This window comes from Rhinatrema bivittatum, chromosome 3 (genome assembly GCF_901001135.1).
Source record: "Rhinatrema bivittatum chromosome 3, aRhiBiv1.1, whole genome shotgun sequence".
NCBI lineage: Eukaryota > Metazoa > Chordata > Amphibia > Gymnophiona > Rhinatrematidae > Rhinatrema > Rhinatrema bivittatum.
Genome location: NC_042617.1, coordinates 492,840,664 through 492,855,921, shown reverse-complemented (window position 1 = coordinate 492,855,921; position 15,258 = coordinate 492,840,664). Strand labels below are relative to the sequence as shown.

The 15,258-nt window shown below is 41.9% G+C and overlaps 1 protein-coding gene across 2 annotated transcripts in view; it reads right to left on the bottom strand.

The window, feature by feature from the left end:
• The window catches only part of LOC115088124 (cytochrome P450 2K6-like), a 110,470-nt gene that overhangs the window by 80,254 nt on the left and 14,958 nt on the right, over nt 1-15,258 (bottom strand). The window contains exons 2-4 of one of the 2 annotated variants that reach the window (XM_029596097.1): nt 11,734-11,896; nt 2,967-3,116; nt 489-649 (exon numbers count right to left, since the gene is read on the bottom strand). In XM_029596097.1, the coding sequence (XP_029451957.1) occupies nt 489-649; nt 2,967-3,116; nt 11,734-11,896 (474 nt within the window). The remainder of the gene's footprint in view (nt 1-488; nt 650-2,966; nt 3,117-11,733; nt 11,897-15,258) is intronic. The other variant, XM_029596098.1, reaches the window with a different exon arrangement.

Genomic DNA, 15,258 nt, shown 5'->3' with positions numbered 1-15,258 from the left:
CTTACATATTTGTCCAATCCTCACCAGTTTCACTTGTTCTGTCCCCTCCTCTTCAGTAATTTACATATTTGTCCATTCCTACCTAATTTCACATGTTCTGTCCCTCTCTTCTTGTTATTCTAGTAAAGTTGATCAGTTCCCCAGTTATGTACTTCCAGGAAATGTGATACTGTGCGTTTCTCAGTTTCTTGCTCGCAGGAAGAGCGTGACATTATCCTGCAATGATGATCCCAGTTCTTGTATCCCTGTTTGATGTAATGCATCCCAGTTCTTGCTTCCCTTGTTCGATGTAATGCATTCTTTCATGCGATTCATGTTTCGATGTAAACCGATGTGATATGTAATTTTGTAAATGAATGTCGGTATATAAAAGTTCCAAATAAATAAATAATAAATAAATAACTAATATGCACAGTCTAAATCAGTTTGTTTTCATGCAACATTGAATATAAGGTGTGAAATAAATGTTATAAATAAAACAGCATTACTGTAGCTATGGGTGATCCCTGTAGTCTAAGGGTTTCACTGATAAGGTTCACAAGTCTCAAGAATGTTGGATCCTCATAGTCATAACGATGTCCAAGTAATATGGCTACAATAATATTTGCGACAGAAGCATTCATGATCACCGCAGTATTAAATGGATTTCCTAAAAAATATTAAAGAACAAGAGTAGATTGTGGAGAAGAGCACAAAATATTGCATGAAACATAATAGTTCATAGTACATTTGAGGGCAATTTTATAACTGTGCATTCAGGTTAAATCTGTGCATACCTTTTATGTGCAGACTTCACCCTGAATGAATTTTTAAAGCAAACTTATGCACACAAGCTTGCTTTAAAAATTCATGGGTAATTAGCCTGGCAGGCACACAGAAAATTTCATATAATGTAACATCTGCCTTTCAGAGGGCATAACCCTTGCATACATAATTATAAGCATACTAAAAAGTATGCATGCAAGTATCAATTCTGCCCCCTTCCAAACCACGTAAAAGTACGCACAAAACTGGGTTATGTGCATACTTTCATGCTCATTGAACCCAGTCTATATTATAACAGCTATTTGCATGCATAAAAACAGGTTTTATGCATGTAAACAGCTTTGAAAATCAGGCTCACTAAGGTGGCAAGGCAAAGTAGCATCCGGAAGAATGAGTACTACATTGATGAAATGCTTATTGAGGCACCAAAGGTGGAGAAATCAAGTAGAGGGGAAAGTGAAATTGGATCACTAAATGAGGGTTGGACCGAGATTACTACAGCCACCAAACTATACACCCCGACTCCAATCTCCCTTGAGCTAAAGAACTGTTATGCAGTCCTGGAAGTGGAGGAGAAGAAACCATCCCTGGATGAGGAGGAAATGAAACTTGTAAACCCCAAAGCTGCAGGCTCAAAAACCACTGCACCTATGAAGTGGAGGGTAGTGGTGGCTGATGACTCACTTCTGAGGAGGCATTTATCTGCTGACCAGACATGTTGTCTCAGGAAGTGTACTGTCTGCTGGGTGCCAAGATTCATGAAATTGTGGAGAAACTGCCAACTGCAAAATCCATAAGGATGCTTGGGTGCATAGAGAGTGGATTAGCCAGAAGGGAAAAGGAGGTGATAAACCGTGATATTGCTTCTTTTTAAGTCTTTGGTGTGACCTCAATTGGAGTATTGTATGCAATCCTGTAAACCACATCTTCAAAACGATATAATCTGAATAGAGTCGGTCCAGAAGGCAGTTACTAAAACGGTTAGTGGACTTGATTAAAAAGCATATGGGGACAGACCTAAGCTATACATGTATACTGTGGAGGAATGGGGGGGGGGGGGGAAATATGATAGAGACATTTAAATGCTTCAAGGGAATAAATGAACAGGAGGCAGGTCTTTTCCATTGGAAAATAAGCTCTAGAATGAGGGGCCATGTGATGAGGGTAAAAGGGGGTAGATTCAGGAGCAATATAAGAAAATATTTCTTTACAAAAAACAGGTGGATGCATGGAATAGCCTCACTGTAGAGATGGTGGAGACCAGGACAGTATCAGAATTCAAGAAAAGCACAGAGGATCTCTGAGGGAGAGGAAGGGACTGTAAAGATGAGCTGTACAATCTTTATCTGCAAACATGCTCCATGTTTCTATGTTTCTAAACTGAGTTGCCTGAAGAAAACTATTTATGATATAAAAGGACAAATCTAAGAGCAGCAGATGGCTGTAGTAAAAAGATCAAATGGATTCAGGAGTTCTGTTTAAAAAGATGGACCCAATTTATGTTCCAAATAATAAATTGTGCAGGACTACCTGGCTGTGAGATGGTTGGAAAATTTGACAATTCCATGAAGTAACAAAATAGAAAAGCTATTCATTTTCTTATGGTTAAGGTATTTGCTTTGGTATTTAGCCATGAGCTGTGTGGTACCTGTCAACATCATTCTTGCCAATGTGAATGAGCAGTATCAGATAGTAGTCAATTGGCTTCATGTCTCTTGGCAATTCTCCCATCCCCCTGACGCCTTACCAAATCAATTTCAGATACCGGGATAGTAGTATGTCTATAGTGCTCCTGGTGGCTTCTAACAATGCTTTGATAGCAACACCAGAAGCATAACTTACCAGCATTTTAGTCAGCATATTCTGTGAGCCTGAGCATAAGAGAATATAAAAAGTGTGTTTTATACTACAATTTTTAAGATTGACATAGATTGGACAATTAGAATCTAAACAGTGTTGATAGGTATGCTCTTTATTTACTACATTTATTTCTATTTGAACTGCCTGGCAAACTATCTTTTGCCATTTTATGTGGGCTTTTTTTTGACTATCACTTCATTTAGCCATGAGCATTCAACTTTTTCACTCTTTCTACTTATAGTATTATCAGTAAAATATGAATTCATGAGAAGCTTATGTCTGCAATACTCGACATCACCACCCATTGCATTGCACAACAGGAAATGATTTGAGATACTTGCCATTGAATGATTCATAATGCTGTATTAGGGAACCACATTCCTCAATAATTTTATCTTCTATGGTTCTCTTTCCCATGCCAAAATCTCGTAAGGTTGTTATGGAGAACCTTCTCATCGCTTTCCAGTTCTCACCATAAGAGAAAATAATACCTAACACATATAAAGAAATTATATAATTTCCATAGAAGACCAGCTTTGAAGTCACATTTTACAAACATTGCAAATAAAATGATGCAAGAAAGACTTTTGTCTTGCCAAAGTTTGATAAAATGTATTGTCTGTTTCAAAGAAAAGGGAGAAAGAATAGCAGCTTGTTTGATGGAAGACCATGTCAAAGTTTAGTTTACAATTAATGTGCGGTAAGAATACTATTGAGGTCGATATTCAAAGGAGTTTATCCAGTTAAGCTCAGGACTTAGCTAGACAAACTTCAGGTTTGCACTTTCCTGTCCATCGCAGCAGATAATTATTAGCTAGGTAAGTCAGTAAAAACTACCCAGATAAATAAGAGGCAGTGATGGGGGCATTCCTGGGTTGGAATTTCACTACAGCTGGTTGATGCTGCTATTCAGCACTATCCAGAAAAAGTTATGTGGGTAAGTCAGATCATTCTGAAGCGCTGTCCTAAAGTTGTCCAGATAATTCTATCTGGGTAACTTTGACTCTATACACGTATATTCAGTAGAACATGAATCTAGTTATATTCCTTTGAATATCTTAGTAGGGATGTGCATCAGTTGCATCTGTTTCTGCGAGTATACACGAATCTTGCTAACTTTCTAGTACATGCGGGAAAATGGATAGTATGCATGTATCTCATTATTAAAAATGCACGCATAGGCTTTGTTTCCTGCATGTACTAGAAAGTCGGCAAGCTATCAGGCCGATACAGTAAGGAGCGGTAGGAAGAGCTGCGTTAGTGCTGGGTGCACCCGCGTTTGCCGCACACACAGTCCTGCTCACCTACCGCTCTATACTGTATTTAAATAGCTTGCAAATGCAAGCCGCGTCCAAGAAGCGTTTGTGAAGCGTTAGGCCCGCGCAACCCATTTTACTGTATAGGCACTTAATACAGCGCCTATACAGTATCCTGGGTGCGCTGGTACCTGTCATTTCAAATGTCATTTGAAATGACAGGCACCAGGAAGTGGATCCCAACTTTAACCCATAAAAACCTAAAAACCTAAAATCCCCTCCTCCCGAAGCGGCTCGACATGTGCCAACTTATTTATTATTTATTTAACATTTTTTTAAACATTTTTATATACCGAAATTCATGTAGCAAAGTTACATATCAATTCGGTTTACATTATAACATTAACATGCATGTAAGAATGTGGTTACATCAAACAGGGAGATAAACTTGGAACAAGTAACTGGGGAATAAATTAACTTGCTAACTTACTGGGGAATAAATTAACTTGCTAACTTACCGCCTACCCTTACCCCTGCGTTAGAGGCAGGGGTAATGGTAGACGGCAAACTTTCCCCCAAAAGGAAACCTAAAAACCTAAAATCCCCACCTCCCCTCCTCCCGAAGCGACTTGACATTAACTTTTTGTTGCTTTCTTACTTTTTTTGCTTTCAGCCCCTTCCCTTCTCTGCCGTCCTCTGGAGGGGGCAGCCGGTGGCGAAAGTGGCTCGCAGCGGTTCCCCCCCCCCCCCCCCGCGCAGGTCCCAGTTCTCCTGGCTCGGCCCTCATCTGCTTAAGGAAAATTGTGAAGTCAGGTGAGAGCCCACTGTTCTGTGCCCTCTCCAGTCACGGCACGAGCAGAGCGAAGTGAAGCGTACTTTCATTGGCCTGAGCGCCCGTCAATTTGGGCGCTCCAGCCAATGAAAGCACATAGACGGGCGTGCGTGACGCATGCCATGATGTCACGCGCGCCCGTCCATGTGCGCCCAAATTTATGGGCGCTCCAGCCAATGAAAGCACATAGATGGGCGGGCGTGACACACGCCGTGACGTCACGTGCGCCCAAATTGACGGGCGCTCATGCCAATGAAAGTACGCTTCGCTTCGCTCCGCTCACCCCGTGACTGGAGAGGGCACAGAACAGTGGGCTCTCACCTGACTTCACAATTTTCCTTAAGCAGATGAGGGCCGAGCCAGGAAAACTGGGACCTGTGCAGGGGGGGGGGGGACCGCTGCGAGCCACTTTCGCCGCCGGCTGCCCCCTCCGGAGGACGGCAGAGAAGGGAAGGGGCTGAAAGCAACAAAAAGTAAGAAAGCAACAAAAAGTAAATGTCGAGTCGCTTCGGGAGGAGGGGAGGAGGGGATTTTAGGTTTTTAGGTTTCCTTTTGGGGGAAAGTTTGCCGTCTACCATTACCCCTGCCTCTAATGCAGGGGTAAGGGTAGGCGGTAAGTTAGCAAGTTAAACATGCGGCAAAATGGCAGGGTAAAATAGCGATAGTCGGGGCACGCGTTACTGTATGGGAGGGAATAGCTAATTCGATCGTTTACATCTAATATACATGCTGCGTGCGGAAGGGGTTACCCGGGGATTTAAAGAGATGGTAAGAATCGGTTAAAGGGTCTTGTGTTTCGCAGGAAGGGCTAACGCGGCCGGAAAGTGAGTAGAAAGCGGGTTAGGAGCGGGGTAACCGCAGCCGCACCTTACTGTATTGACCTGTATGTGTGTAGCCACCAAAATGGATGTGACGAATGCACATCCCTATATCTTAGCACATCCTTATATCTTAGCAATTTTACCTGGGTAACTTTAACCGAAAAACTTTCCTATTCCCTAGCTTGCTCAATATGGACCATTATATTTATTAATGTATCATAATGTATTGTTAAATGCTTTAAAAAGTTTCTTGATGATTGGTGATTTATAACAATTGTATAGAGAATAGGGACAAGTATGAATTACATTTGCTATGATATTGATGTATTTGTCTATTTTAACTTTGTTTTAAGAATGATGTTGCATATCACCTAGGAAGATTGTGACAGGCCTGGTCTGAACCAGCATGACATTTCTTGTGTTTAATATCTTTGACAAGTTTTCTGGCTAACTTTAACAGATAACTTGTCCACTCTTCAGCTTTCTGGATATTGGCATCCATATATTTTTAATGTAGTCATAATAATTTGTATTTGCTATTTCCATATAGCGAATATAACATTAAATCATCTGGGAGGATACTATTACCATATTTTATAGCATTGTTTATCTAATGATACAACGAAAAGTTACAATGACAGCACTTGTGGTATATAAGCTACAAGTCTCCAGATTCCTTGGAATTTTTGAAATCTATTATATTTTTCATTTATTTATTTATATTCTGCCTTTCAGGCACTGAAAAGCAGATTACATTCAGGAACTGTAGGTATTTCCCTATCCCTAAAAGGCTCACAACTTAAGGGGGTCATTTATCAAATCGCGTTATGGCGTTTTCACATACGTTAAGCGCATTTAACGCATGCGAAAACCCGTTAACACATGCGATAGCACCATAACGCATGGTGTGATGCAAATCTGAAAAAGATGAGATGTTAGGGGCAGGCTGGGCTCACAGCTTTAATTACACTGTTTTCATATGTGTGAGAGAGAGAAAGAAAGAGTAAGAGAGACAGAGTGAGAGCCTAGCCATAATGTTACCCAGGTAGAGAGTCCATCAGGCTAGGTTGAGAGAACATTGCACAAATCTCATCTTTGGGTGAGTTTCCTCACTCCGAAGGTCATCAAATCTTCACAAGAGAGCACTGTTCTGTTCATAGATCTCACTTTGAATATCAAAGTGGTCCCTAACCCCTACACTACTAGCTAAACCTCACCTCGAGTTACTAGGTGGACCTCCCATAGAGATATAAATACCTATCTAGTGTGCACATGCTATGGCTAGGCTCTCTCTCTCTCATAGCTAGGCTGGCTTTCCAGAAACTTCCAAACTACTAAAAATGGTCCATCCAGTGGTGCATGCAGGAAATACAATTCCAAAATGTATTACAAATTGCAATAAACTACCTATTACCATAAAACACACCCCTTTTCCTACTGCATGCAATATTTAGTGCCTTTTGATAAATCCAGGCCTAAGTTTGTACCTGAGGCAATGGAGGGAGAAGTGATTTGCATAAGGTCACAAGGAGTGGCAGCATCAGATTTATACACCAAATATACTATATTCTATCAACTATTTATCTTTAGGAAGGAACTATCCTTCCAATTGTTTAGAATGACTTTAATTGGCAAGGAAAGTAAAAAAAAAAAAAATCCCCAAACTATTAAAGATATATTTTAAAAACCAAAATTGCGAGATGTGCACATGTAAGAGACCTTGGGGTCACCTTAGACAAAAGGCTGAACCTCAAAGAATTTGTCAAGAACACAACGAAAGAATGCTATTATAAACTACATATTCTGAAAAAGCTGAAACCTCTCCTGCATTTTCAGGACTTCAGAACAGTCCTCCAAACAATACTATTTTCCAAAATCGATTACTGCAACTCTCTGCTTATAGACCTTCCAACCATAACCACAAAACCTCTACAAATGTTGCAGAACTCCGCCGCAAGGATTCTTACTAACACCAGCAGAAGTGAACACATAACACCCATACTAAAACACTTACACTGGCTCCCCATCAGATCCAGAATCATTTTCAAAGTGCTAACTATAACACACAAGAACATCCATTCACAAACGTCGCTAGATCTAAGCCTTCCACTTCGCCTACACGAGTCTTCACGACCAATCAGAAACAGATACTTAGGCACCTTACACGTACCTTCAGCCAAGTCCTCACTCAAGAAACGTGCATTCTCGACTGCCAGCCCCCTTCATTGGAATGCCCTCCCCACGGACATTCGCCTCGAAACGTGTACTCGAACATTCAAAAAGAAACTCAAGACCTGGCTCTTTACAAAAGCCTACACTTAAAGGTCTAGCTCAGAACCACATCCCAGAACTTGAATCATTCTCGCTTTTATAATCATATCAAACAACTCCTAATTTTATCCTTGGTCTCACAATTCCAAATCATTAAATATTTGAACATGCTACACCAATACCTCTTAATCCAGATGTAACCTTAGTTTTTGAAGTCTTCACTCCTATAGAAATAACCGCCAGTTCTTATTTACTTAACCCTATTCTGTAGACGTAAACTTTTCTTGAAGACTGTAATCTGTAAACACCTGTATTTATTATAAGAACTTGTATTTACTATTTATATTTATTATTTAGCTATTAACATTGTTCTATTACCACTTGGTACTATTTCTCTCCTTCACCTCTAACTCTAAGTTCCTACTAAGTTAGCCATGTTATTTATACCCAATTGTTGGATGTAATTGTATATTTGTTTAATTGTTCAATCTGTTTGATGTAATTTTCTGTTCCTTGTTCCGTGTAAACCGAAGTGGTATGCACTAGTGCATGAACTCCGGTATATAAAAGCCTTTAAATAAATAAATAAAATAAATGTAGGGTTCATGAGCACCTGCCATATTTTAAAAGCTGCCCAGATGTGTGCATATCTCCGTTAGCGCACACATCTCTCTCAGATTCAAAATGGGGCATGGTCTGGGCGAGATGTGGGTCATTTTGGGGCAGAGCCAAGAGATAGTGCGCAACTGCGCATAAATACTTATGTGCCCAGGCATTGCCAGGGTCTTCTCTGCGTAACTTTACTTCTGCTATTGATGATGTGTAAGTCTAAATGCAACCAGTTCCAGGCATTGCAGAAATGTTTGAGGGGTCTGGGTAAACTGGGTGGAGTGCAGGCTATTGAACCAGGGGGGGGCCTTGAGGTGTTAACTCTATGCTGGGCAAACTGGTGGACAAACTGGTGAAACTGGTCATGGTAGGGATGCATGCTAGTTTTAAAATGCCTATCTGGATACTTCTCAGCTTGTGATGTGAACATAACAAGTTGCAGTAAAATAGCATGCATTGCGGTATCTTGAAAATTACTATCACCATGTCCCTTTTTTTTTTATCGGGGGCACTATTCATGCGAAATTTATAGCAAAATGATGAAACTGGGCCTAAGTTAGCCAGATAACATGTATAGAGCTATCTTACAAAGGATATTCTGCAGCAAAACATGCTGCAGATTATCACTGAAGAAATCACTAGTTAGCAGAAGAAGTCTATTCGAATAACTTTAGACCTGCTATTGAGGTCTAACTTATCCAGTTACCTTAAGTGAGTAAGTCCAAATATTAGCATTTATCCGGCTAAGGCCAGAATTCATCATTCCTCGCAGAATGATGAATCCTGTGAAAACGGGGAGCGGGGGGCGAAGGGGGGGTTGGGCCTGCGAAAGCCCAGAGCCTTTGTACCACAGTGGTGCGCAAGCTGCTGGCTTTCGCACCAAATAGCACCACCGTGAAAGGTGGTGCTATTTGGCGCGCTACTGCCAACAATAATCAGGCCGATACAGTGCACTCCAACGGAGCGCACTGTTAACCTGTCATTGGATGCGCGTTTCCCCTTACCCCTTATTCAGTAAGGGGCGGAAAATGCGCGTCCAACCCACCGAACCTAATAGCGCCCTCAATATGCCACTCCTGTCAAAAAGGAGGCGCTAGGGATGCGCTAGTGTCCCTAGCGCCTCCTTTTGCCCGTTTCTACTGGCGGGCCTCATTTGAATAGTATATTGCGCGCACAGGCGAGTGGCCTGTGCGCGCGCCGGGAGAGCGGACGTTCGCCCGCTTTCCCGCAGACTTTACTGAATCAGCCTGAAAGTTAGTAACATTGTTGTCGGCAGCAAAGCCACCGCTGACTCTGCCCCAACTCTTCCCCTCCCCGCCCTGACTCCTCCCCTTCCCCTAATTTGCATTCTGTCGCATGCGAAAAGGTCTTTTTCGCATGTGATAGAGGCTTATTGCGCACGATACGGCTATATCGCATGCAATTAGCCTTTGATAAATGACCCCCCTAAGTTAACTGGATAACTAACTCATCTCAGATACGTTGATTTCCCATCATTATTTAGCTGAATAAGTGCTTATCCAGCCAAGTGTCAACCACTGAATAGAGCCAGTTATTCAGCCATCTCAACTTAAGTCATCACTTATCCAGCTAAGTGGCACTGAATATCCACTTATCCGTGTTTAAAAAGCTGATTTTCCTCTGCCTTCACTACTCTCTGGCAATCAGATCAGGAGCAGTGTCAGCAGACTGACAGTACTGAGACACAAAAAGGCATGCACTACAAGTTGCTATGGTTATCTTCCTCCTCCCCCTCCTATGCTTCCTCATTGCTTGATTTATATTTGCATTCCACCATTCTGATTATATGCCCAGGAAGTATTACAAATCAAAGGAAACTAGGCTGATACAATATCCGCGTGGGAAAAATAGGTGCTTAAGATTGAGTGCCTGCTTTCCTAATACACGACCATCCATCTTTCCTGCGCGCACAATGCAGTAGGCAAATGAGTTGCTGCATTAAAAGAGAGGTGCTATGGGAAATTGTGTGTCCCTAGTGCCTCCTCAGCATCGGGTGCCCAGGCGAAATGCCTGTGCTCTGGTTAGGAAATCGGACGCTCATAAATTGAGCATCCATTTTCCTAACTGACTGTCTGCAAGACATTTTTAAATCTTTTTTTCACTTTGCTGCTTTCTGTGGTTCCTCCGAATTAATATTGCCATAATAGTAAGTTGGGAAATTCAAGATTTCTGTTAAACGCTTGGGGAAAATTTTGGTATGGGTTTTACTAAGTGGATGTCATGTATTCTGGGGCTCTAAACATTTTGAGGGTAATTTTATAACAGCCCGCATAGGACTAAAGTCTGCAAGTACTATGTACCCACATATTTTAACATATATTTTCACAGCAGACTTAGGCACTTAAGTCTACTTAGAAAATGTGTGGGTTATCCCTATCTGTACATTCATATCTATACACAAAGTTGTACCTGCTCTCAAGCACATATAGCATTTTTGCATGTACTTTCAACAACTAAAAATATGCACATAAATACATTCCCTGCCCTAACTGCCCCTCCCAGAATGTCTCTTGCTAGTATGGGTAAAACTACATGTTAAAGGGGTTTCACATGAGCTTTTACATTCAAATCTCCCCCCCCCCTCCACCCCCAAATGATATTCAAAGCACTATTTAGGCACATAAAATAAGGTTTTATGTGAATGTTGACAGTGAGGGGTTTTGTGACGTATATATTAGTGTTCTTCAATTTAATTGGAATTCCTGAACAAGATTCTAAATGGTTTAAAATCCAACTAACTACTATCAAATAGGTAGGGTTTTCTTGATCATATTTTGGAATTTCTTATGAACTTCTAGGAGTTATTTTATTTTATGATTATTTTGAAGGTCACATAACACAAAGAGGCATAAATGGTTTTCTCACAGTATATAAATTATGAATGTTTGCATTATCTTAAATTGAAGGGGGTTTGGTATGTTTTAAAATTATGAATTGATTTTTATAAGGATGTGCCAAGTATCGCCCTATTTCTTCCCTGAATACACTGCAGATAAAATACATAATATTTGATGAGGCATATGCCCTGTCTAAATACATTTCTCATGTAATTCCTTCCCTAGATAATAATGTTTATCCCATTTGCATACACTGCAAATAGAATACATGTTTCTAGATATGAGACCTAAGTTTTACATTTACAGTACACCCATTAGGTTATGTGTAGATGTATTCATAGAAGATACAATAATTATTACTAATGCACTGTTGGTAAAATGTATGTTTATACTGTAAACACTGTAATTCAAAGTCTGTAATTATATACTGAAAAATAGCAGGAAAAGAAACACATAGTTACCAAGTCCTTTATATATTTGATCAAACAGTGGAACTCTGGCCCTGTCTCCAAACGTATCACCATGGTTCACAAGAGCTTCCTTCACAGTCTCATATCCTGTCAGAACGACCATTTTCTTCATTCCCAGCTGAATGCTGAACACCGAGCCATATTTTTTGGAGAGCTTAAATGTAGAATAGAAAAGATATTGATGTAAAACTGGCAGCCCTCTTCAGTTCTGGATCTCGCTTTTAGTGAAGTGATTCCCTTACTTGTCCTAGTGACCCCACTGTCACACAGGTTTGCAGAATATACACAATAGATATCTGAATAAGACATTTGCATGCATTGGAGCCCCAGAATATGAAAGTTTATCTGCTGCATATTTATTATGGATTATTATTAGTAACCAGGCAAGGATCATGAATGTCTTTGCACAACATAAAACATCTAGGGAACAGTGATAACATCATGATACATTTTGTTGTGAGAAAAAAAGCAGAGGCAAAATATAGAAGCAAAATATTAAATTTTTAAGATGGCCAACATCAAGGTATGCTAAACTTTTGGTCCTCTTAAAATGGAATCAAGAATTTATTGGCAAAGAGACAGAATAGGAATATATTTAAAAATATTTTATATAGGTGCTAACAAGTATGCATGTCAATAAAACAAAGTAATAAGGTACATTCAGTGGGAATAAACCAAGAAGTTAGGAAACAAATAACTGAAAGAAAAAGATATTTAAAATAAAGAAAGAAGAAAAGACAAATTCTTATTAAAAACAAAACATATATAGGCTGTTGAGAAGTGGACCCTTGAACCCTCAATTCACGGCCCATTACTGGCTCAGTCTGTAAGAAATTTAATATTTCCCTGGACTACATCCATCCACAGGCAAATGGACAGGCGGAACGTACAAATCGTACATTAAAACAGTTTCTTTGGATGTACGTCAACTCTCGCCAGGATGATTGAGCATCGCATCTCTCGTGGGCTGAGTTCTCTCATAACTCACATGTCTGCTCCTCAACGGGGACGTCTCCGTTCCAGATTATATTTGGACAACACCCCAGGCCATCTCTACCTTTGTCCTTACCGGTGCTGTTCTTAGCAGAGGCAGAGGGGGAGGAGCCAGCCTGACTGAAAGGAACCACGTGGCCAGGCTTGGCCGTGGCAGCAGCAATGAGGAAGCAAGGGGGAAGGCTGCCTGCCCCCGCCGAACCTTCAGAAAAGCCCGACATTGGAGTAAGTAATTATTGCCATGGCTGCCGGCCCGACCCGGGTTGCGACCCACTGCGGCTGGCGGCCATGACACCTGGCCCCAGTTGCAGGCCACCGCAGCCATTCCTAACACCATCATTTCCTGTATGGACCCCAGTCTAGGAAAGAGATGATATAGGATAAGTTCCACCATAGGATGATTGTAGTCTTTCATAATAAGCACACTGTGAAAGGCCTGTGCAATAAGTGGCAGGACTTTCAAAGTCTCGTCAAACGGAAGCAAACCAAGATGAGAGCAGAGGGGCCCTTCCAGCTATGTCAGCTTCACCACAGTTGAACAGTTGCTACTGACCACCATTTTGGATGCAGCTGTAGGAAGATTTGGCCAACTGGACACCACCCAACCTTTGCATCAGCAAGGTGAGCATTATATATAGGAAAATCAGATAAAGGGTATTTATGGGATGATTTATTATATGTATTATACAGGGTGGCCCATGGAAAAGTAGCCAGCCTCCAATACCTGTGCATTGGAGGCAGGCTACTTTTCCATGTATTATATTTTTGTATTATATTTTTATATACAAGTCCTTGTCCAGTGAAGATCCTGGGAAGGCCAGAATGTACCCTAGACCAGTGTTTCCAACCCTCTCTTCGAGACATACCTAACCAGTAGCATTTTAAAGATAATTGTATAAATATTCATGATTTTGCATACATTGGAGACCTAGTGTACACAAATCTCTCTCATGGATATTCATTGTAGCAATCCTGAAAACCCAACTGGATAGGAGTGCCTCCAGGAGAGAATTGGGAAACCCTGCCCTAGGTTTCCTGACCTCCCATGTTTTCTGGACAGGGTGAAAAGCTGAGTATTGTTTTAGCCATAATGCACTTGTAAGCACTGAGACTATTCCAGCGCTTTAGTCAAACTTGTCAAAGAAATGCTCTGTACTCCTATAGTATGGTAAAAGCTTTATTTATAGATGACTTGAAACTTAGAGGTAGATCTTCAAAGGATATGTGAGTGCGTACTTTTGTTCGTGCAGCAGGCGCGAACAAAAGTACGCTGGATTTTATAAGATACGCGCGTAGCCGCGCGTATCTTATAAAATCTGGGGTTGGCGCGCGCAAGGCTGTGCAAAATCGGCAGCCTGCGCGCACCGAGCCGCGCAGCCTGCCTCCGTTCCCTCCGAGGCCGTTCTGATTTCGGAGTGGCCTCGGAGGGAACTTTCCTTCACACTCCCCCCACCTTCCCCTCCCTTTCCCTACCTAACCCACCCCCCCCCCCCCCCGGCCCTATCTAAACCCCCCCTTACCTTTGTCGGCAAAGTTACGCCTGCTGAAAGCAGGCGTAACTTTGCGCGCGCCGGCCGGCAGCCCCGCTCCGTCCTCCAGTCCTGGGGGCTGGTCTGGAGGCCTCGACCACGCCCCCAGGCCGGCACCACGCCCCCGGGCCCGCCCCTGAAACTCCGCGGCATGCCCCCGAAATTCCGCGTCGTTTCAGGAACGCCCCCGGACATGCCCCCTCCCGCCCCTTTTCTAAAGCCCAGGGACTTACGCGCGTCCCGGGGCTTTATGCGCACTGCGGCCTATGCAAAATAGGCGTGCCGGCGCGTGAGGGCCCTGCGAGCAGGCCTTTTAAAATCCGCCCCTAAATGTCTAACCAGGAATCCTTCCTGTATCATGCTGCCTCAGTATTTGTAAACACACCGAAACTACAACACCCCACTTTCCTGTCACCTCCAGATGTGCAACATTAGACAGGTCTTTGCGACAGGTATCACTTCCACCCTGCACCCCTCAAGTAGATGAAAATTTGCTACAATCTTTATGTCCAAAATCATGTTCACACTCAGTACAGTCTAGGACAGCTTATAGCAGACACAGTCTGGTGACCACTCCCTGGCAGAATGACCTATCTACTGCACCTCCCTTTACACTACTCGTCTACTTGTTAGACCCTCTTTCCCTCATGACTGTTCTATACTTCCATAGGTTCTTACCTACAAAACGTTTCCTCTACACTCCTCTAAGCCTCCTCTTTGAAGATACTGTCCCTATACTGGCATTCATATAATGCACCCCACTCAATGAGATAGAGCAGCAGTTCCACTGCAAAAGGCCACCAAGCCAACAGATGACAGAATAAGATTGAAGAAAATTCTGTCCTAATGAGGATACTCAAACCAGCTAAAGGCACATATATGATGTTAGTAAGGGGCTGAGAAATCTTTTAAGGGGATACAAAAGGCCATCCCCTTACATATAGAAATGTTATGTGTTTGAAATATCATTTGGTGCATAATAGAGATAGCTGGG